The following is a 23118-nucleotide window of genomic DNA, read 5'->3' on the forward strand; positions in this document are numbered from 1 at the left end:
CAAGATTTTGAAACTATTTATCAATCTAATAAATCAAGTCTATTAGACTCAATTTTGCTCTTTGAAATTTCAGTTGGAAATCAAGTGTCTCACACTCGAGTTTCATACTCAAAAGGAAAACACTCGAAATTCATAGCAGAATTTTAAAGAACAAAATCGAGTCTAAGGGACTCGAGTTGTTAGATTGCTAAATAATTTTCAAACTTTGCTAACTAATGATATTGTTGGAAAGATTTGGTTATTTTGAAAAAAAATCCAACAGTATTTCCAACTTCTTCCAAACAAGAAACGACGTCATATTCCTCCGCATATCCCTGCGTCCAAACACCCCCTTTCCATTTCCACTCCTCAAACGTAAAACCCAGCCACCAACAACGAAAAATAGAACAGAAAAACAATGGCAACAATTCTCAGGGTTTTATCAATCTCTTCTCAAAGAGGTTTAACGTTAACATCAATGCCTCAGTTTCTGGTAACACAACGTTTGTTCTGTAACAACAAACTGCTCAATCCCATTTCCAATCCTCTTGTGGCGAAATTGCTTCAGGTTCCAAACTCACGAATTAAAAGTGCACTGGATTCAGAGGACACTTCTGCTCTCAAAAGCTTCGGAGATTCCTGGGAATCCCTTGTCATTTCTCTCAGATCTTCGTCTCCTCAGAAAGCCCACCTGGTAATTTTCAATTTTCAGTCTTTTTTCTTTCTTTCTATTCACCACTTTGCACTGTTTGGTCTCTGAGAAAGTGAGAGAAAAGAAAGGAAAAATGAAAATTTGAAACTTCTATCATAAAATGGAAGGTGGATTTTTTTTCTGTGTAAGTTTCAATCTTCCTTGCGTTTACACAGCAACCAAATGGAGCATTGCATAGAAACAATAGAGGATTTTTTCCGCCGAAGTTTCTGAAAACTTTGGTTCATAAATATGTGATTATTACATGAAAGTTTGAGCTTTTCTGTAATTTGTGATCAGTGGCCAATGTATTGGTATTGAACCATAAACTGAAAGTTGTGTCTGTGACTGTGAGCCTGTGAGAGTGTGAGTCTGCTACTGGTCATAAAGTAAGAATGTGATATTGTCGTGTTTGGAATTTGAATAGTTTGCAAGCATTGTATTCTGGTAGATTTGTGATATTTCATGTGAACTTTTTATTACTGTAATCCCATATTGTCATAGTTTTCAAATTCACAGTTATACCCATAATATCCAATTATTTGAGTGGTCAGGTTTTGGAATGGAGACTAGAGAAAATGCTGGAGGAGAATGTGAGAGACCACGATTCCTTCTCTGAGTTGATGTATCTTTGTGGAAAGGTTCAGAATCTCCCTCTCGCTATGCGTGTCTTTACTTCTATGGAGGCTCATGGAGTTAAACCCACTTCTTCTGTTTTCAATTCCCTTATAAGTGCTTGCTTGTCTTCAGGTAATTTAGTGACAGCCCGCAGCTTGTTTGAGATAATGGAGAGCTCCGAGGGCTATAAGCCTAATTCTGACACTTGCGACGCTTTCATATCTGCGTTCTCAAGTTTGGGAAATGCTGATGCCATGCAAGCTTGGTACTCAGCCAAAACGGCTGCTGGGTTCTCCGTTGATCTTCAAACCTATGAATCTCTCATTTCAGGTTTTGTTAAAGCAAGAAAATATGATAGTGCTGAGAAATTATATGAAGAAATGATGGCATCTGGAGTCACGCCTAACATTCCTATATTGGAGAACATGCTTGAAGGGCTTTGCAAGTGGAAAAGTTTTGATAAAGTGAAAGAGTTCTTGAAGTTTGTGCTTGATGGTCGGTGGGAAATTAGTAGCCGGATGGCTGAGAGGCTTGTGAGGTTGTATGTTGAAGTTGGGACAGTGGAAGATATGGAGGAGTTACTTGTAACTGTAATGAATGCCAATCAAGCTTCTGAGATTCTGTCACGGGTGCACTGTGGGATTATAAGGATGTATGCCAGTTCAGATAGATTGGATGATGTAGAATATTCTGTTGGTAGGTTGTTAAAACAAGGTTTGTCATTCAACTGCCCTGATGATGTTGAGAAGGTAATTTGTTCTTACTTCAGGCGGGCAGCTTATGATCGTCTAGAGTTATTTTTGGAACATATAAAGGGTTATTATGTGCTCACAAGATCAACTTATGATTTGTTGATAGCTGGCTATCGGCGAGCAGGTTTATCTGAAAAATTAGATATGGTTATGAAACATATGCTGTCAGCTGGATTGTCATAGCATCCTGTATCATGTTCAAAGAAAATTGCTACGATCATTCATATGTAAGTGTAGCATTGGCTGAAGCCTGAAATGCATACAAATGCTTCTGTACCAGTGAGCTTAAAATGTTTGGCTCCTTTCAAGAGAGATGAACGCATGTGAGAAACCATGGAAAATACAGAGCTACGGTATGTGTTAGCTTAAAAAACAAGTAGGGATTCCTCTGTGTAGAATTGAGCCATTCCCCTAATAGTTTTGCTTGTCAATAGGTTGATTCTCTTGATTCTTTTATTGACATACTTCTGGTTATATTGTGTTGGGGTCTTTTCACTAGAACGTGTTGTACTTTGATACATTAATGGCTAGAACCAGATTAATGGGATAGTGAGTCTGAAACTTGTACTAATGGGTTGTGCGTTCTGTTACTGTTGTACCGCTAATAAGTAAAGTTACATGTAGGATTATGTAGAAAATGAAATTAGCAATATAGGGAAGAAGGAACTTTTCCTTCATCGAGGTAGCTTTATCATAAAGCATCCAACAATGTTAAGCGTGGTTGTGAGGTGATCTAGTACCGTTAGATTTGTATATCCTTCAACAAGCTCTAGTTGCTTGTTGGTGTTGAAAGGTATCCAGCGGCACCACATGATATTCAGAGGTTCAACAAGAGTGTCCAACATTGGCAGTGAGAGATTCAGTAGAGACAAAAGACATCCAGCAACAAACAACACTAGCTGTTAGTTGTGACATGTTATGATGGTATCTAAGTAAAACCATATGAGTTCGGGTGGCAATGCAAGTACAAATGTGAGTTATTCAGTGGTGATGAAATACAAGCAACAATAATGTCAGATCTAGTTATGTAGAGGATGCATAATGGTGAGGAACCACATAGCTTGGCAAGAAGAGTGAGGAATCACATGAGTTCGCTTCCAAAAAAACCAGCAAGACGAGATTAATATATTTAATGAGATAGTGAGATCAAGATAGTAGGCTTAGGAAAGTCTTTATGATGCGTGTGGCAAAGCCAAGATAATCTGTTTAGTAAGATCACGATGGTGCATTGAGTAAAGTCAAAATAATATTACCTGTAAAGCTAAAATAAAAGCATCCAGCAACGATAAGCAAATGTGTCTAGTGTGTTTGGTGAACTTCAAACTAATGTGTCCAACAGGATTAAAAGTTTGACCATATGACAAATTGAAAGTATTTGGTGAAACCCATATTATGGAATCTAGTGAAATTGGTCTTTTAAGAGTCTGATAATGCTAAACTCTTGAGAATCTAGTAAGGTCAATTTGACTAGATTAAAGTAAGATTACAAAATAAGTCAAATAAGCTTACATAGACATGTCCAGAATAACAATACAAGGGTCCAACAATGCTAAACAAATGTGTTTAGCGAAGACATGAAAAAGGGGTTTAGCAAACTTATGCAAACATGTTCGATAATGAAGAAGTTTTTTAATCATGGCAAGATGTGTCCAATGAGTCATAAAATTAAAAAGAAGTAATATAAACATCTCCAGCATATGTAAACATGATCAATATTAAAGCAATATAGAACTTGGTTTTAACTCATTAACTCTTCTTTAATGAGTTAGAGAGTGAGGGGGCACATAGCTTTTCGTGGAGCATGTCAACCGAAGTGAAGTTGTTTTCTCCTTTTTCTTGCTGTAAGTACTGTTTCATTCAGCTAGATATTTGGATGGTAACCATGGAGGCCAATCAATTAACAGGAGTGAACTTTAGTTGTTACCGATTAGAATTTATGTCAACAGAAATCGTGTCTTTTTTTCTTTTTTTTGAGAAACTAGAAATCGAATCTTATAAACACTATTTCAGTTTTACAGATCAGACATCCAAACCTTTAATATTTGGATATCTCTAATGCAAAAATTCAATAGTATTTATGTTATACATAAATCATATCTTAAAAACACAATTTTTAGTTTAACATCAAAATCTAAATTGTGCAGATTGTGGATGCTTGGGGGAAAAATGAAGGTGAAGTTAGAAGATTGTTTCATCACTTCAGTATAGATTTTCCTCTTTTGATTTCCCTTTCAAAAAACCAAGAATACCCAAAACCCAAATGTCTATTTTCAATTTCCACATTGCATTCCCTTAAGTTGGGATAATAGCTTATCTCTTGAAGAGCTCAGCTAGACCCTTGGGGGAAGAAGAGGGCTGTGTATTCGGCTGAGCCCACCTTTTCCATTGCTACTAAAACCTACCCGTGCTCTTCAAGAACACAGCCAACCTCCATTACCATTACCCATGTTCTTCAAGAATCATCAATTGAGAACTTGGGAGAGAGAGAGAGAGAGAGAGAGAGAGAGTGAACTTGAGTTTGATATAAGTGTTTGGTCATTTGATTGACTTATTCCTGGATAATATGATGAATGTTTACTTGGAATTGGGATAGCTGATTGTATCACATTTTACTGTTTTATGTGGCCTTTTATGTATGGGTATATATAGTTTGGTGTGTAAAATAGACACGCCTGGCTAGAACATGGTTTCTCATTCCCTAAAATCATACACTCAAGCATATATGTGTCAATGTGCACGAGTGCCACGTCCATCGTTTCCCAAAACTTGTCCCCCTACCATCCAAAGCCACTCCTCCTCTTACCGGAGTTTAATGGCTTGGCCACATCAAAGAGTAAAATATATGAAAAGAAGACTACATATTTTTCTGGCATTTGTTACGTTGGACTTGTTGAGAGTCGAGAGTAGATAAAAAGTCATCTACAATGTTCCTTAATCTTTTTATGGCAGTTCCTCTTTTTAATTAGAATTTTTTTTTGAAAACTCTTTTTCATTAGAATTTAACTCAGTTAAACTTTATTTTTTTTTCAATCTGATATCGCATCATATTGTATACTGTATTATAAAAATTGCGTATTAGAAATTGTGGTTGTATCATAAGTCTATTTTCCCTCTAGACAAGTGGCTAGGGGTGTGAGTGGTTTGGTTGGTTTTGTTTTTTCTCAAATTTGTTACCGAACTAATAGAAATCGGTTTTCTCATAATTGAAACTGATGCAAACCGCTTAGGGTCGATTTTTCAACCTATAGCGATACGGTTTCTTGCAGTCGGTTTAATCGATTTGGTCGATTTGAAATATTAAAAATTCTATTTTTTTTTTTTGATAAAAAAACTCTATTCAACCTGTTCACACATAAAATTTGTTCAATCTATTCAAAAATCTGTTCAATATGTTTAAACTGGTCAAATCTGTTCACACATAAACAAATTGTCCAAATTTCATCATTTCATTCACACATAAACAATTTGTCTAGATTTCATCATAAACTTGTCCAACCTATTCACAGTTTCACACATGACAAATTGTCCAAATTTTTTCATTTCATTCATCATGCAAAAATGTTTTGAAATTGCCTCAATAGGAGTTCAACTCTCAAAACACTATCATGTAACATATAATATCATTAGTGTCAATGTGTGAGTCAGTGTCAATAACAATAAGCGTTAATGTATCCACTTAATAACATATTACAGAACCATTTGTCGTTGTTCACAAATGTCAAAATAAAGATATACAAATTGTAAGTGCACAATTGCACCTGGACCCAAAGACAATCACGGGCTCAGGCCCAATGAGCCTTAAACAATAAAAATTTGTAGAGTGTGGACTTGAAACCTAGGTTAGAAGTACTGGGAGCTTGATAACAAACTTTTATCAATAAACGCAAGTAAATAACAAATGATAAAGGCAAATGGATCTCCTCGGACTCAAGCCGAGGACTACTTCTTTATTATTTCTATTTCTTCCTTAAAGATTACACTTTCTCAATTTCTTTCTTAGCTACCGCCCCTTTTTCTTTGGCCTTTACCCCCCTTTTATACTTCCTTCCCTGATACTTTTTGAACAGTGACTAGAAGTTTCCCCCTCACTGTTCAGGGGTCACCTCCCCATAAATGCGGCCAGGGAGGTAGGTGCAGAGCCTTTAATGCGGAGGTGGCAACCTTTACTCTTGATATTTTCTTCAATACTGGTGCATCTAGAAGATTCAGGATGTCCCCTTTTAACCGCTGGTCTTTCCAGAGTTTTGTGCTTTGACCTTCATAATGAAACTTTGAATTCTCTAGGGCTTTTCCGAGGAGAAGACTCGTCCTCGGCTGTATCCCCGGACCCTCGGCGTATGGGCCAAATCATAGAGCTTAGTCTTGGAGCAGGTCGGCCCTTTATATTGCAGCCCAATGGCCCGTATGCTCACTTGGGTTCTTTTACTCCCCACAATAGCCCCTCAAAACTCTAATTTTCAACATCCGAGGAGAAAATTAGGGTTTTGATCCGATGAGAACTAACTCTGCAAACTATGTGAATGATTGCTCGTGTGGAAACCGTTTCGCGTTCCAGAAGACGCCACTTGGCGGTTTTATTTTCAGAAACACGCGCATTTATTACCATGAGTTACACCTTGTCCCCCACGTTCAACGGTGAGATGGGCATCCAACGGTTCTCGTTATTTCACGAAAAATTGGGCGGGACAAATATAATTTCGAGGCCGCTTTCCGCACACCATGACGCTTTGGGAACCTGCGCCTTCATTTAATTCATCAGGGACTAATCCCATCAAAACATCAGTAAACATACCTGACCCGTAGAAAACCGTGGAACTCTGCACAACTTGAGATTCGTAAGTTTTTATTCTCCTTTTCTTAACCTTTTCTCCTCGGAAATTGTCCTCGGCTATACTCACAGACTTTTTCCCTTTTAGAGTTTAGTCTTTCGTCCCTCTCTGATGGGAAGATTTAAGTGTCTAGTTGATACCGCCGCTGGAATGGAAGGCTTCAGAGCCAAGTATCACATTCCCGGCGATGTAGGTTTAAAATATTGCCCGGCGGAAGCCGTGGCCGGCTCTAGAAAGGAGGGAGAGGTTATCATCCCGATGATAGCCTTTGTAGAGGGTGGGATGACCCTCCCAATGAAGCCTGTAACCAGGGAGTACCTTCGCAACCATCGGTTGTGTCCCGATCAGTGCCTCCTAAACGTTTTTAGAGTTTTGGGTAGCGTCGATGCTCTAAACGAGCAAATGGGTCTAAACCTCACCTGGCACGACGTCGTCTTTCTGTACGAGTCCCATAAACTCTCCAAAGTAGGTTACTACATTAAATCCCGCTCCAGCGTCGTTAGGCTAATCTCCTGTCTGCCCAAATCCAACAAAGGCATGAAGGATGACTACCTGATCGTCTCTGGGAATTGGCACGACGGCCTCCACTGCCCAGTTGAGTGGGGAGATCCAGGTGCGACACCCTAGGATTAACCTTCCCCCCACACAAACTCTTCTAACACTCACAAAAAATGCGTATTCACTTGTATTCACGTTTATTTAGGTTTATTGTGTGTTACGTGAATCTGACCATGTTCGTTTGCTTTGATGCCTTTCTTTGCAGATAAGCAACACGTGCGCCCACGCTTAAGCCACTGCAACGTTGCAGATCTCAACCGAGTACTGCGCTCCAAGGTGTTTGTCAGCGAGGACCTACAACTCAGGGCTGCTCATCTGATTCTGGGATACAATCCCATTTCTTCGGACTTCCAGGAGATAGAAAACGACATAGTCGCGAGTGACCGAAGGCAAAGAAGATAAACGTAGCCCGGCCCCACTTTTTGGACGACCACGATCTCCCTGACGCCCCTCACACCATTTTGTACCTACAACCGATCGCTGCGGTCCCTTTAGCTACACACTCCCAGGCAACTGTTGTCCTAGAGGAGCAAGTGTCTTCTTCAAACACGCTAGACGAGGAGATAGAACAGTTCCAACTTGAAGACACCGAAAGACCTCGAGGGAACCAGTTCGTCGTACTCTCTGACGAGGAAGAAGAAGCCACTGAGGCCTCTGGAATTGCAGGATTAATCGTTGCCCAACCAGAGGACGAATCCGAGTAGGAAATGGACAGGATGAAGGGTCTCCTGACCAATAGAGCTGCAAAGGTTGTTGAGAAAAAGACGGGGGGGTCCCAAGCTCTTTCATCCTTGCCACCTCCCCCTCCTCCAGCTGAGCCAAAACTTCCAGCCGAGGATCCCAAAAAGAAGAGAAAGGGGGAGGCCGAGGGGACAGGTGGCAAGGAAACAAAGAAACCACGACAACAACCGCCAGCCGTTCAGCAGCAGAAGCTGGATAAAGGCAAAGGCAGGGCCCGCTCAGTTGAAAGCGGGGAGATCAGGGACGAGGCCGAAGTGCGCCGAGCACCGACCACCTGGTCCCCTGACTTAAGGCTGGACGGTGTACCCATCTCCTGCCAATCCAGTATAAGGGCGGTTCAACAAGGCCATGCCCACCACTTGGCCGAAGTGTTGGAGCGCCCTCTTCTGCTGCCCAAGGACATGGAAACCTTGGAAAAAATGAGCCAGCCACAACTATTCCTCTCTTTAAAAAGGGATTTAGCGCTGGTAAGTTTAACCCCTTTAGGAAGATTCCACTTTTAACAATATCAGATTATTCATAAGTGCCTTGCTATATCTGACTTCCTCGCACTTTACTGCAGGCCATTCAAGAAGTCTTCGTAGCCGAGAAATTTATAGAAGATACTCGGAAGAAGGCCAGAACTGAGTTTGAAGTCAGGCTGGAGACTGAAAAGTCCTTGGGCACAGCCCTTGCTGAAAATGAGAAGCTTACCTCGGAGGTGGCTGAGCTAAAGAGAGAGAAAAATGGGGCCGAGGCGAACCTGAAGACCATGAAGACCCAGATAGAAGGGCAGCGCAAGCTTCTTCGTGAAAAAGATGACGAGCTCTCCCAAGCCCAAAAGGAGCGCTCGGATTTGGAGAAAGAACTTGCGTGAATGAAGGAGGAAGCCGGCGCATTCCATCGTTCTCTAGAAGCCGCCAAGCAGGCGAGTTATAAGGAAGGGGTAGCAACCACCGAGGAGCAGCTGACAAAGGCCTTCGTGGCTTTGTGCCGGGAGTACTATCAGAAAGTCTGGGGGGAAGCCCTAAACGTAGCTGGAGTTCATCTATCCTCGGATCTGAGGAAGTCCGAGAACGTTTGGCTTCCCCTGGAGATACAGGAGATTGAAGAGGCTCCTGCTGCTACTCCTACCCCTGAGTCAACTCTCCCTGCTCTGCCTCCGATGGTCCCACAGCTAATTCCAGATCCTACAGAACCTTCAGGTTCCAACAAAGAGAAGGAAGGAGGCGGGGATGCAGAGAAGGACTTGAGCCAGAAAGTGGAACCCAACGTCCTTCCAACGAAGACAGCAGACAAAGGAAAGCAAGTCCTGACTCCCTTTGAGCTGGAGTTGAGAAAGACCGAGGCCACCAGTACCTCTCAGCAAGACCCCCCTCCAAAAGCTTAGGACCTAGCTTTAGGACTTCTCTTTTTCTACATCCGGATTAAATATGTAATGTACATTTAAGTGATTAATGAAGAACTATTTCGTTTGATTCTCATTTATGTCGCATCCATTTTACTTTATTCTTGTTATATTGGTCATAAAGATTGCCATTAGTACATGGTCAAAAAGGGGCAGAGCAAACAAATCTAACTTCAAGTTTTGCACAATCATAACCTCCACGCAGTCATTCGCGTGTTATTAAAAACTTAATAAAAAGTCATATGGCTAATATGTTTAAACAATGCCTTGGTTAAAAAAGAGAGACCTCATATAATGATTAAAACCTTATAATGTGTAGCATTGTTTTTAGTAGGATGTAAGATCCGAGGACCACTCCTTCCTCACATAAATTTGCTTAATACTTTTAACGAAATAAAACTTAAGATCCGAGTTATTGAACGGTAAGGCACCAACTCCCAGACACAATAAGAAGTTAACTTTGATCAAGTTTATAGTCCGAGGACAAGACTTAACTAATTTTCCATTTGATTCTTTAGACCATTAACTTCAAATGTTAATTTTCCCAAAGTAGGAGTTCCGAGGACCCGGCATAACTAAGGTTCTGTTTAACAAATGACAAGACATCAATTTCCACAAGGTTTGTGGTCCGAGGACTACACTTAACCAAGTTTCTGTTTGATTCTTAAGAACAATAGTTTCAAATGTTAATTTTCCCAAAGTAGAAGGTCCGAGGACCCGACATAACTAAGGTTCTGTTTAACAAATGACAAGACATCAATTTCCACAAGGTTTGTGGTCCGAGGACTACACTTAACCAAGTTTCTGTTTGATTCTTAAGAACAATAACTTCAAATGTTAATTTTCCCAAAGTAGGAGGTCAGAGGACCCGACATAACTAAGGTTCTGTTTAACAAATGACAAGACATCAATTTCCACAAGGTTTGTGGTCCAAGGACTACACTTAACCAAGTTTCTGTTTGATTCTTAAGAACAATAGCTTCAAATGTTAATTTTCCCAAAGTAGGAGGTCCAAGGACCCGACATAACTAAGGTTCTGTTTAACAAATGACAAGACATCAATTTCCACAAGGTTTGTGGTCCGAGGACTACACTTAACCAAGTTTCTGTTTGATTCTTAAGAACAATAGCTTCAAATGTTAATTTTCCCAAAGTAGGAGGTCCGAGGACCCGACATAACTAAGGTTCCGTTTAACAAATGACAAGACATCAATTTTCACAAGGTTTGTGGTCCGAGGACTACACTTAACCAAGTTTCTGTTTGAGTCTTAAGAACAATAGCTTCAAATGTTAATTTTCCCAAAGTAGGAGGTCCGAGGACCCGACATAACTAAGGTTCTGTTTAACAAATGACAAGACATCAATTTCTACAAGGTTTGTGGTCCGAGGACTACACTTAACCAAGTTTCTGTTTGATTCTTAAGAACAATAACTTCAAATATTAATTTTCCCAAAGTAGGAGGTCCGAGGACCCGACATAACTAAGGTTCTGTTTAACAAATGACAAGACATCAATTTCCACAAGGTTTGTGGTCCGAGGACTACACTTAACCAAGTTTCTGTTTGATTCTTAAGAACAATAGTTTCAAATGTTAACTTTCCCAAAGTAGGAGGTCCGAGGACCCGACATAACTAAGGTTCTGTTTAACAAATGACAAGACATCAATTTCCACAAGGTTTGTGGTCCGAGGACTACACTTAACCAAGTTTCTGTTTGATTCTTAAGAACAATAGCTTCAAATGTTAACTTTCCCAAAGTAGGAGGTCCGAGGACCCGACATAACTAAGGTTCTGTTTAACAAATGACAAGACATCAATTTCCACAAGGTTTGTGGTCCGAGGACTACACTTAACCAAGTTTCTGTTTGATTCTTAAGAACAATAGCTTCAAATGTTAATTTTTCCAAAGTAGGAGGTCCGAGGACCCGACATAATTAAGGTTCTGTTTAACAAATGACAAGACATCAATTTTCACAAGGTTTGTGGTCCGAGGACTACACTTAACCAAGTTTCTGTTTGATTCTTAAGAACAATAGCTTCAAATGTCAGAGATACTCATAACTTTAAAATGTTCACTGACAAAAGCACATTTTATTAATAATAATACCTTCTAAGATTGTTTACATTCCATGGGCGTGGTATAATTTTTTCATCTAGGTCAGCTAGCCGATATGACCCTATGCCGGCTACTGAAACAATGCGATAGGGGCCTTCCCAGTTGGGTCCTAGCTTACCCCAAGCTGGGTTCTTAGAAGTCCCTACGACTTTTCTGAGTACAAGACCACCAGGTGCAAGCGGCCTTAGCTTCACATGGGCATCATATCCCCGTTTTAGCTTCTGTTGATAATAAGCCATTTGGACCATAGCTGCCTCGCGCCGTTCCTCAAGTAAATCAAGATCATTCTCCAGGAGTCCCTTGTTATTCTCCGGGCTAAAAGAACTTGTCTTTAGGGTGGGGAAACCAGATTCCAAAGGTATCACCGCCTCGGCCCCATAAGTCATAGAGGATGGCGTTTCTCCAGTGGACCTGCGCGGTGTGGTCCGATACGTCCACAGAACATGAAGGAGCTCTTCTACCCATCTGCCTTTCGCATCGTCCAACCTTTTCTTAAGCCCACTGACTATGACCTTGTTAACGGCCTCGGCTTGCCCATTTCCCTGAGGATAATATGGGGTGGAATACCTATTTATGATACCCATGTCACCGCAATACTTCCTGAAAGCTTTGCTGTCAAATTGAACTCCATTATCTGATATAAGTGTTGTGGTATTCCAAATCTAGTGATGATGTTCTTCCACACAAACTTCTTGGAATCAACATCTCTAATGTTTGCCAAGGGCTCCGCCTCGACCCATTTAGTAAAGTAATCCGTTCCTACAAGCAGCCATCTTTTGTTACCTGCTGCCCTCGAAAACGGCCCCACTATGTCCAATCCCCACTGTGCGAAGGGCCAAGGACTGGAGAGGGGGTTAAGAACTCCTCCAGGTTGATGGATGTTATGGGCGAACCTCTGGCATTGATCACATTTCCTGGCGTAGTCTTAGGCCTCCCTTTGCATATTGGGCCACCAATAACCCTGAGTCAGAGCTCTGTGGGCCAAGGACCTTCCCCCAGTGTGGCTGCCACAAATTCCTTCATGCAGTTCTTCCAGAAGTGCTTCCGTTGAGTCAGGGTGCACACACAGCAAATACGGTCCTAAAAAGGATCGTTTATACAGTTTCTGATCCTCAGACAACCAGAAGCGTGGCGCCTTTCGACGTATCTTATCTGCTTCCGATTTGTCCTCGGGAAGGATGTCATTCTTAAGAAAAGACACGACCGGGTCAATCCAACTAGGTCCAGGCCTTACTAGATGGATGCGAGCCACATTGATGGGGGTAAGAGTTGGCTTTAGCAAATCCTCCACAAGGATAATCCTGGGCAAACCCTGAGCCGAAGATGTTGCCAATGTGGCTAAAGAATCTGCATGGGTGTTTCCACTCCTAAGAATGTGAGCTAAGGCAAAGGAGTCAAATTCAGCTTGTTGACGTTTGACCTGGGCCAAATATTCCTGCATTCTGGGATCTCTAGCCTCCATGGTCCCCATGACTTGGCCGACCACTAACTGAGAGTCCGAGAACACATGGATTTCCCTTCCACCCATCCTACGTACCATCTGCATGCCTACCAAGACTGCTTCATACTCGGCCTCATTGTTAGTAGCCGAGAAAGCCAATCTTAAAGATTTTTCGAAGACAATTCCTTCAGGGGACATTAGAACAAGTCCAACACCAGACCCTCTCTGATTACCAGCCCCATCCACATACACTTTCCAAGCCGAGGGCGCTGCGGCCGTGATCACTCCAACTGATTTTGCATCCATGTGTGCTTCTTTTAGAGCTTCTTCTAGCAATGGTTCAGTAAACTCTGCCACCAAGTCAGCGAGGACCTGACCCTTCACCGAGGTGCGAGGCTTGTATTTAACGTCAAAAGCCCCCAGGATGGTCCCCCACTTTGCTATCCTGCCTGAGTAGTCGGCACTACGTAGCACTGCCTTGAGGGGCAATTGGGTCAGGACAACCACGGTGTGGGACTGGAAATAATGAGGAAGCTTTCGCGTGGCATGAACTACGGCCAAAAGTGCTTTCTCCAAGGGTAGATAACGCACCTCGGCTTCGTTTAAAGATTTGCTAACGTAGTATACCGGCCTTTGCACCCCGTCATCATTCCTTATAAGGACCAGGCTGACCGCATGGACAGCCACTGCCAGATAAGCAAATAAGACCTCGTCCGCCTCGGGACGTGACAAAATGGGCGGGCGAGAAAGATATTGCTTGAGTTGTTGGAAAGCTAACGCGCAGTCCTCGGTCCATTGGAACCCTTTCCATTTGTTCAACAACTGAAAGAAAGGAAGACATCGGTCAGCCGACCGAGATATAAATCTGTTCAAGGCGGCAATCATTCCGGTTAATTTCTGGACTTCTTTTGGGTTCCGAGGAGGCTGCAAGTTCTGAATAGCCTTAACCTGTGTTGGGTTTACCTCTATGCCTCTATGAGTGATCATGTACCCCAAGAATTTTCCAGACCCAACGCCGAAAGAGCATTTTGAGGCGTTAAGGCGCAGCTTATACTTTCTTAACACCTGAAAGGTGTCAGCCAGGTCTCTCACGTGTGAAGGTATCGTTTTGCTCTTTACCACCATATCGTCTACATACACCTCAATAGTCTTCCCCAACTGCTGTTCGAACATCCTGGTCATCATTCTTTGGCAAGTAGCCCCAGCATTTTTCAAACCAAATGGCATGACCTTATAATGATAATTCCCCGTCGGGGTAATGAAGGCAGTCTTCTCTTGGTCCTCCAATGCCAAGGGAATCTGGTGGTAACCTTGGAAAGCGTCCAAAAAACTCATCCTGGGATGTCCGACGGTGGCGTCCACCAGTTGATCAATACGCGGCATTGGGAACGAACCTTTGGGACACGCCTTGTTCAGATCGGTAAAGTCCACACATACCCTCCACGTTCCATTCTTCTTTTTAACAACAACCGTATGGGCCAACCACTCGGGGTAGAAAACCTCTTTGATAGCCCCAGCCCTCTTAAGTTTAAGAACCTCTTCCTTTACAGCCTCGGAATGTTCTCTGGAAGATCGCCGAGGTGGCTGCCTTCTCGGAACAATAGCTGGGTTGACATTTAAGTGATGACAAATGAAGCTCGAATCAACGCCTGGAGCTTCATAAGGATCCCACGCAAAAACATCAATATTGTCCTTCAAAAATTCTAACAATTCGATCTTCTCCTGGTGTGGCAAAAGTATGCCGACTTGGAAGAACCTCTCCGGGTCATTGGCTACTGGAAACTTCTCTAACTCCTCACAGTGTGTCTCCTCTCCTGTCACCATCCCAGATGAACCAGGATCTGTTAACTGCTATAAGTCTTTGGTGATCAGAGCCAAAGATTCGGCTTCCGTCTGATGCAGGACAGCAGCCGATATGCATTGCCTGGCCACCGATTGGCTGCCGAGGACCTCTTCAACACATTCCCCCGAGGGAAATTTAACCTTAACATGCAAGGTAGAGGAGACAGCTCCAAGAGCGTGCAGCCATGGCCTGGCAAGGATGGCTGTATATGGAGAGTACGCGTCAACCACAATAAAGTCCACCTCAACCGTTTCTGAGCCGGATTGAACGGGCAAACGAATCTGTCCCTTCGGCACAACGGCTCTCCCTTCAAAACTTATAAGTGGCGAATCATAAGGAGTAAGATCTTCCAACTTCAACCTTAACCCCTTGAATAGATCAGGGTACATGATATCTGCACCGCTGCCCTGGTCTATCATCACCCTTCTCACATCATAGTTCCCTATCCTGAGGGTGACCACAAGAGCATCGTCATAGGGCTGGATAGTCCCTACCTTATCCTCCTCGGAGAAACCTAAGACGGGCAAAGTGCCCTTCAACCTCTTCGGCCGGCTATCCACATCCTCGGCCTGAGGATGGGAAACCGCCATCACCCTAGTGGGACCTAAGCCGGTCCTACCAGGTGCAGCGAAGATAACATTAATTGTTCCTAATGCTGGCCAAGATGAATTGTTCCTCTGGTTGTTTGAGCCAACTTGACTGACCTGCCCAGCGGGCTGACACAAGTGCTGCTTCAACTTTCCCTCACTGACGAGCTGCTCCAGATGGTTCCACAGGGTCCGACAGTTCTCGGTAGTGTGGCCCACATCCTGATGGTACTGACAAAAGAGGTTTTGATTTCTTTTCGCAGGGTCCCCTGCCATCTTGCTGGGCCATCTGAAGAAGGGCTCTTTACGAACTTTCTCTAGTAACTGATGCACTAGTTCTCGGAACACAGTATTTACAGCCTGAGGTGCTGCCGAGCCGGATTGCCCGAAGTAATCCCTCCTCGGCTTGTTGTTGTGATATCTGTCCGACCTGAAATCCCTTCTCTCCTGCGGGATAACCTTCTCCTTTCCCTTCCCCTGCTGCTGGTCTTCCTCTACCCTTTTATACTCATCAATACGATCCATAAGGCGGCGTACGCTGCGGACGGGCTTTTTCGTCAAAGACTTTCTTAGGTCGTGGTCAGTAGGAAGACCTACCTTAAAGGTATTAAGCGCCACCTCATCAAAATCACCATCTATTTCATTAAACATTTCCCAGTATCGGTCGGAGTATGCTTTCAGCGTCTCCCCTTCCTTCATGGCCATGGATAGCAGCGAGTCCAATGGCCGAGGGACTCTGCTACACGTAATGAACCGCGAAGCGAATGCCCTAGTTAGCTCCCCGAATAAGCCTACAGACCCCGATTTGAGACCGTTAAACCATCTCATAGCCACAGGTCCCAAGCTGGAGGGGAAAACTTTACACATCAGAGTCTCGTTATGAGAGTGCACTGCCATCCTCTGGTTGAAGTGACTCACGTGCTCCACCGGATCAGTCCTGCCATTGTAGATGGTAAAGGTGGGCTGGGTGAACCTCCTGGGAAGCCTCCCCCTCTCAATCCTCCGTGTAAACGGAGATCTGGAGAGTTGGTGCAACGCCCTACTCATAGCATCGTTGCCTAAGCCCCTAGAACGAAACTTCTTACGTCTGCGAGTTGGCTGGTCGTCCTCCTCACCGGAGGACGTTGCACTGGTGGGGGAGCGCAACCTTGAACTGTAGCCACTTCCCCTATCCTCCTCCGAGGAAGAATTAGATGAGGACGGTGAAAACCTACGTTTAGCACGACGCAACTTCCTCTTCAAACGATTGATTTCCCTCTGCATGGACTCAGAACCCTCCTCATGGGTAGTGCTACCCCCACCATGAGTATGGCTAGCTCCTGGGTATTCTGTGTGGACGCTTCCCTCACGATCCCTTCGACGTTCAAGACGCTCGAAATGATCCTCCGGTTGTGATCCCTGTGACTCTGCATGGTGAGCACCTAAGCCTGCCATAGTATCCCTACCTCTTCTAGACTAGATTTTCCCACAGACGGCGCCAATTGTAAGTGCACAATTGCACCTGGACCCAAAGACAATCACGGGCTCAGGCCCAATGAGCCTTAAACAATAAAAATTTGTAGAGTGTGGGCTTGAAACCTAGGTTAGAAGTACTGGGAGCTTGATAACAAACTTTTATCAATAAACGCAAGTAAATAACAAATGATAAAGGCAAATGGATCTCCTCGGACTCAAGTCGAGGACTACTTCTTTATTATTTCTATTTCTTCCTTAAAGATTACACTTTCTCAATTTCTTTCTTAGCTACCGCCCCTTTTTCTTTGGCCTTTACCCCCCTTTTATACTTCCTTCCCTGATACTTTTTGAACAGTGACTAGAAGTTTCCCCCTCACTGTTCAGGGGTCACCTCCCCATAAATGCGGCCAGGGAGGTAGGTGCAGAGCCTTTAATGTGGAGGTGGCAGCCTTTACTCTTGATATTTTCTTCAATACTGGTGCATCTAGAAGATTCAGGATGTCCCCTTTTAACCGCTGGTCTTTCCAGAGTTTTGTGCTTTGATCTTCATAATGAAACTTTGAATTCTCTAGGGCTTTTCCGAGGAGAAGACTCGTCCTCGGCTGTATCCCCGGACCCTCGGCGTATGGGCCAAATCATAGAGCTTAGTCCTGGAGCAGGTCGGCCCTCTATATTGCAGCCCAATGGCCCGTATGCTCACTTGGGTTCTTTTACTCCCCACACAAATTAAATTAGCATTTAAGCAAAAAAATGCTAATTGCTTGTATCCCCAATGATAATCTCACCCATGAGTACCCAAATAACTACCATTAGTGAAAAGTCCACCGCCAATAACATGTACAAACATAATTAGCATATAGGCAAAAGAATGCTAATTCCTATAAGTCATTTGTCCAGTAAATCTGTGCACTATACATCATTCTAGAACTCCTACAAAATACTAAAAAAAAAAAAAAATAAACACATGTTAATATTAATAAAACGTTTATGAACAATAAAATATTTATAATTAGCACAAATGAACAATAATACCAAGTATACTTACATAATAGTAACTACTAACTTACTCCAAGCAAAGAGCAGCACATCACTCATCATCATCCAACACAACAGTGCTTAGATCCTCCTCTATAGGCATTAGGCAAACTGATGCAATTTCTACAATCTCATTCAAAACAAAATGATTCTTAAGTATTAAGCAAATAAATAAACAATTGATGCATACAACAAACATAATCAACACACACACACACACACACACACACACACACATATATATATATATATATATATATATTTTACCAATGTCAATCTCAAAGCCATCCATATCCTCCACATTATCCATGCACTCCTGAAACTTTATTGGTCTTTTTTTTCTTTGCATCATTCAACCAATTCTGGGTTCAAATAAGGGCTTCAACTATATTAGGAGATAGTGAACTACGGAACGAATCCAAAACATGCTCCCCCCCCCCCCCCCCGCGTATTGAAAACAGACTCGGTTGCAACTATAGAGACAAGAATAGCCAACACATCACAAGCAATTTGGGAAATGACTCGATATCTAGAAGAATTCATTTTCCACCACATCAAAATGTCAAAATCTTCAACATCAAGGTGTGAGAGACCTCAAAAGTTCCTCTTAAAAAATAGAGATTTTTGGAGTGCTTTTTTAGGGCACCTTTCTGTTTGGGTAAATGGTATGGAGTCATCACTTATTTTTTTTTATACAAAAAAATAAGAAAAAATAAATATAAAATACATGACTGAATTTTTCTTTTATCATTGATTGAATAAAAAAAGTACATATGTGAAAAATTGAAAATTACATGGCTTTGGGTTCTAGTTACAAACTACCAACGATAGATGACTTTTTGTCCTAGTTACAGTCTACCCAAAACAAAAATAAAGACAAAGCATAGATCTACCTATCCAAAAAAAAACTAGATTCAGAAGCTAGGTTACGAAATGAGAATGTGTTAGGCATCCATTCCACCAAGATAGAGTCTGGTCTTCTAGACTCTTGTGACCAATGTACCTCTTTTATGCATGCTATGAATGACATGTTGCACGTATGAACAAAACTAAATCACGTGAATTTATTTATGAATGCATCATCTTCTTTGTAAAAAAAAATTCAAATCTGTTTTGAGATTTTTTTTTTTAAAAAATGACTTTAGTTTAGACAAATCAAACCTGTTTTTGTATATGTAAAAAAAAATAGTTTTTGTGAACAAAAATCAAATCTATTTTTTTTATTAAATAAAATAAGTTTTTTTGACTAAAAATATCAGATCTATTTTGGGAACTAAAGAAAAAAAAATTGGCTTTTAGTTTGTATGTAAAAATCCAGATCTGTTTTGTAATAGTAAAGAAAAATCAAATTTGTGTATTAAAAAGAAATCAGATTTGTTTTTATATGTTCAAAAAATACGAAAAAGATTTCTTGAGAAGAGAATTTCATTCATGAAATAAATTCATGCTACATGTATTAAATAAGACAAACACAACCATTCATGATCCTTTTTTTACTTCCAAAATCTGCTATGTTACAAAATCATATTTGTATCTAATGAAGATATAAATAAGTTTTTATTTTGAGAAAAATTTAGATCCGTACCTAATGAAGATGTAGATCTGTTTTTATTTAGAGAAAAATTCAGATCTACATCTAATGAAGATGCAGATTCGTTTTTGTTTTTGAGAAAAATTCAGATCTACATCTAATGAAGATGTAGATCCGTTTTTATTTTGAGAAAAATAAGTGGTAAGAATTAAGAAAGGTATCATAACAATAATAAAAAGAATTAAGAACATGTTTCAACAAAAAAAAAAAATCAACAATTCATTATATGAATATATGAAACAACTAAACTAAAAATATATATAAACATGCATCATCACGAAAAGAGAAACATAAGAAGAAAGGGTTAATAAGAAACAACCTCTTGCATGGAGCACTCTTCTTCTTGAGAGAATATTTTATAGTTCAAAGAAATTTATGCAATTATCTTTGAAACCTAAAAACCCTAGCTTTAAGAGAGAGAATATTAGAAAGAAGAGTAAAAAATATAAGTAATTTGAGAGTGTAAAAACGTGTCTCTCTCTCCAGGAAAAAATGTGTGCTGAATTTTGAGATCTCTCCTCTATTTATAGAGGCTGGAGTACTTAAAAAATAAGCAAAAACGGGTAGAATGCGAATCGAGACGCGTCTTTTTGCGAAAAAGTCGAAAATGATGTGCCTTATCATCATCCAAATAAAGTTGGGCCAAAGCCAAAATGGGTGCCATTAGGCACTTTGAAAGTGCTAATCGACACTCCAAAAGTGCTGAATGGTACTCTTGGACGCCGATCGCACTTTCATGTTTGGGTGCATTTTAGACTCTTTTTTTAGGTTTTCTTAAACTGGGTCTTGCACTTAGACGTGTTTTCAATCCGTATTCTAAGATTTTTATCTCTTTTCAGGATAATTCAGGACTTTTCAGAAACAATTATCTTGTAGCTAAATACTCTAAAATAAATCTTGATAAAATTCAGATTATCCATAATTTTATTGTTATCCAATTATCCCTTTTATTCCTATACAAGCAATCATATTTTAAACACTAATTATCAACCAATCACAAAATTATTTAATTAATTGTAATTGTTTAACCAATCAGAATTAATTTAAATTAATCATGCGTGGTTAACTCTACCTAGACACAATGCATGTTGACCGTGCAAACTTGATCATGTGATATCTTTCGATTCGACGGTCCAATTTGGAAACCGAACAGACCGTCGCGACCATTAGAATCTCAAGACTATTTTTATGATATGAAATGAATGAATTAATGCATGTAATGCAATCATGATTTTTGGGGAACATGAATGGTTATTCCAGTCATCTTCTTTGATTAAATCATGGGTGCAAAATCGAATGTCTACACAAGGTCCTCAGAAGATTCCAACAAATACCTATCCAACACAGATTTGCATTCCACACTGTCCTCATCCGCCAAGTGTTTCTTAAACCTATTGTAATTGTTTAACCAATCAGAATTAATTTAAATTAATCATGCGTGGTTAACTCTACCTAGACACAATGCATGTTAACTGTGCAAACTTGATCATGTGATATCTTTCGATTCGATGGTCCGATTTGGAAACCGAACACACCGTCGCGACCATTAGAATCTCAAGACTATTTTTATGATATGAAATGAATGAATTAATGCATGTAATGCAATCATGATTTTTGGGGAACATGAATGGTCATTCCAGTCATCTTCTTTGATTAAATCATGGGTGCAAAATCGAATGTCTACACAGGGTCCTCAAAAGATTCCAACAAATACCTATCCAACACAGATTTGCATTCCACACTATCCTCATCCGCCAAGTGTTTCTTAAACCTATTATTATAGCTTTTAATGCAATTAGACAATAAAGCATTACCAATACTTGGCCTAGAATCCCTAGACAATGAAGCACCACTACCATTACCACTAGAACTCGAAGCTCCATTTTGACCCACTCTCTCCATATACAATCTCTTCAATGCATCCCGAACCTTAGAGCTCATCGCATCTCCCTTGTCCTTTCTATATGACTCCCTAAACCAAAACTTGACATACTTCAATCTATACCTTGGGTTAAGAACAACAGCAACAAAAAGTATCAAATTGATATTATCTATATTTCCCCAATACTTTTTTTTTTTTCATCTCTACCACCATACTCCTCAAAAATGGATCCCTATCAACACTACACAGCTATTATAATTGATCTTCAATGCTAATTATCTCATAGAAGTATGTATGTATTAGAAGTGAAGGACCCGAAAAATCTAAGTGTCGCATCTTAAAATATGCCAAGAAATTTCACAAAGGTCTTGACATTTTCCCAATCAAGATAGTTAGGAGGACCAATGAGTTTTTTTCCATTTTCATCTACTTCACAAAAATAAAGTTTGTAATGTCCATCCTCCTCTTCCAACCTATTAAATGCTCTCACAAATTTCAAAGCACAATCTAACATGAGATAAGTCGAATTCCACCTTGTTGGCACATCAAAGGACAACAAAAATTTGGCTTTAATTTTCTCATTTTCAACACATTCTTGAAATTTCTCAAATCTTGCGAGAGAAGCTCTCACATATAGCACCACATTCCGAACCTTCGCAATTGATTCATGAATGGACTTCAACCCACTTTGCACTATCAAATTCAAGATATGTGCATAACAACGCATATGCATGAACTCACCACCTAATATGCTAGTATTTCTTTCTTTTGTTTTCTTCTTCACATAATCAATTCCCACATCATTAGAACTAGCATTGTCCACGGTAATTTTAAACAACCAGTTTATACCCCACTTCAACAAACATGACTCAACCGCTCTACCTATGGTTTCCCCTTTGTGATTAGCTATAGGGAAAAAGTTCAAGATTTTCTTTTGGTAAGTCCAATCCCCATCAATGAAGTGTGCGGTAACTACCATGTAGTTCAAGTTTTGTATGGACGCCCAAGTATCCATTGTCACGCAATCATTAGTCATTACTCAACAATTCATGTCACTAATATTAACAAGGAATTCATTATATTATTCTCAATATAAATATATAATTAAAAGCTAATTTCATATATATAAACTTAAAGTAGTTGTTACTAACTACTAAAAATTTAAAATCAAAATGCTGAATATAGTGAGTGATTAGTGATTACCTTCCGGTGAAGGATTGAAAGCGAGAACTCTCTCAATTTCTGTCTCCCTCAAAAATTAAAATGCTGAAGAAAAAAAAAAGGGTTAGTACTTAGTAGACTGTGATAATTTCATACATAGTAATAGTATAAAGTATAAACTATATGATAATATGATTTAGCACAAAACAAGGGTGCAAGCATGTACATTATTTTTCAATAGGGTATTTTGGTTTTGAGATAATTGTTTATGCTTGCCAAATGCCATTAGCGAAGAACAACATGATATTACACATGATGGGGGTATTTTCAACAGAAAAGGCTCATAAATAGAAGACCAAGAAGGTAGACGACCTTGGCAGGGTCGTCGGCCTCACGAAAAGGCGACGGAGGACCCTTTTAAAGGAAGACCCCAAAGCTGACGAATGTGTCCC

General features: G+C 40.7%; 1 protein-coding gene across 2 annotated transcripts; it reads left to right on the forward strand.

The window, feature by feature from the left end:
* Positions 1–398: 398 nt before the first annotated feature.
* On the forward strand, positions 399–4591 carry LOC142613005 (uncharacterized). Of its 2 annotated transcripts, XR_012840216.1 has the most exons (3): positions 399–673; positions 1225–2393; positions 4185–4591. XR_012840216.1 is itself a non-coding variant. In XM_075785185.1 (2 exons), the coding sequence occupies exons 1-2, from the start codon at positions 458–460 to the stop codon at positions 2221–2223; spliced, it is 1215 nt and encodes a 404-aa protein (XP_075641300.1). In that variant the 5' UTR covers positions 399–457; the 3' UTR covers positions 2224–3135. The 2 variants fall into 2 exon arrangements, 1 of the variants encoding a protein (XP_075641300.1); XM_075785185.1 differs by lacking the exon at positions 4185–4591 and having other exon boundaries at positions 1225–3135.
* Positions 4592–23118: the final 18527 nt, after the last annotated feature.

Source organism: Castanea sativa, chromosome 10, assembly GCF_040712315.1.
Source record: "Castanea sativa cultivar Marrone di Chiusa Pesio chromosome 10, ASM4071231v1".
In the NCBI taxonomy this organism is placed as follows: domain Eukaryota; kingdom Viridiplantae; phylum Streptophyta; class Magnoliopsida; order Fagales; family Fagaceae; genus Castanea; species Castanea sativa.

Excerpts from the sequence above, each read along its gene's own strand:
- LOC142613005 (XM_075785185.1), top strand. The coding sequence starts at position 458 with ATGCCTCAGTTTCTGGTAACACAACGTTTGTTCTGTAACAACAAACTG. Across the intron at positions 674-1,224 it reads CTCCTCAGAAAGCCCACCTG|GTTTTGGAATGGAGACTAGA; the intron begins GTAATTTTCAAT and ends TTGAGTGGTCAG.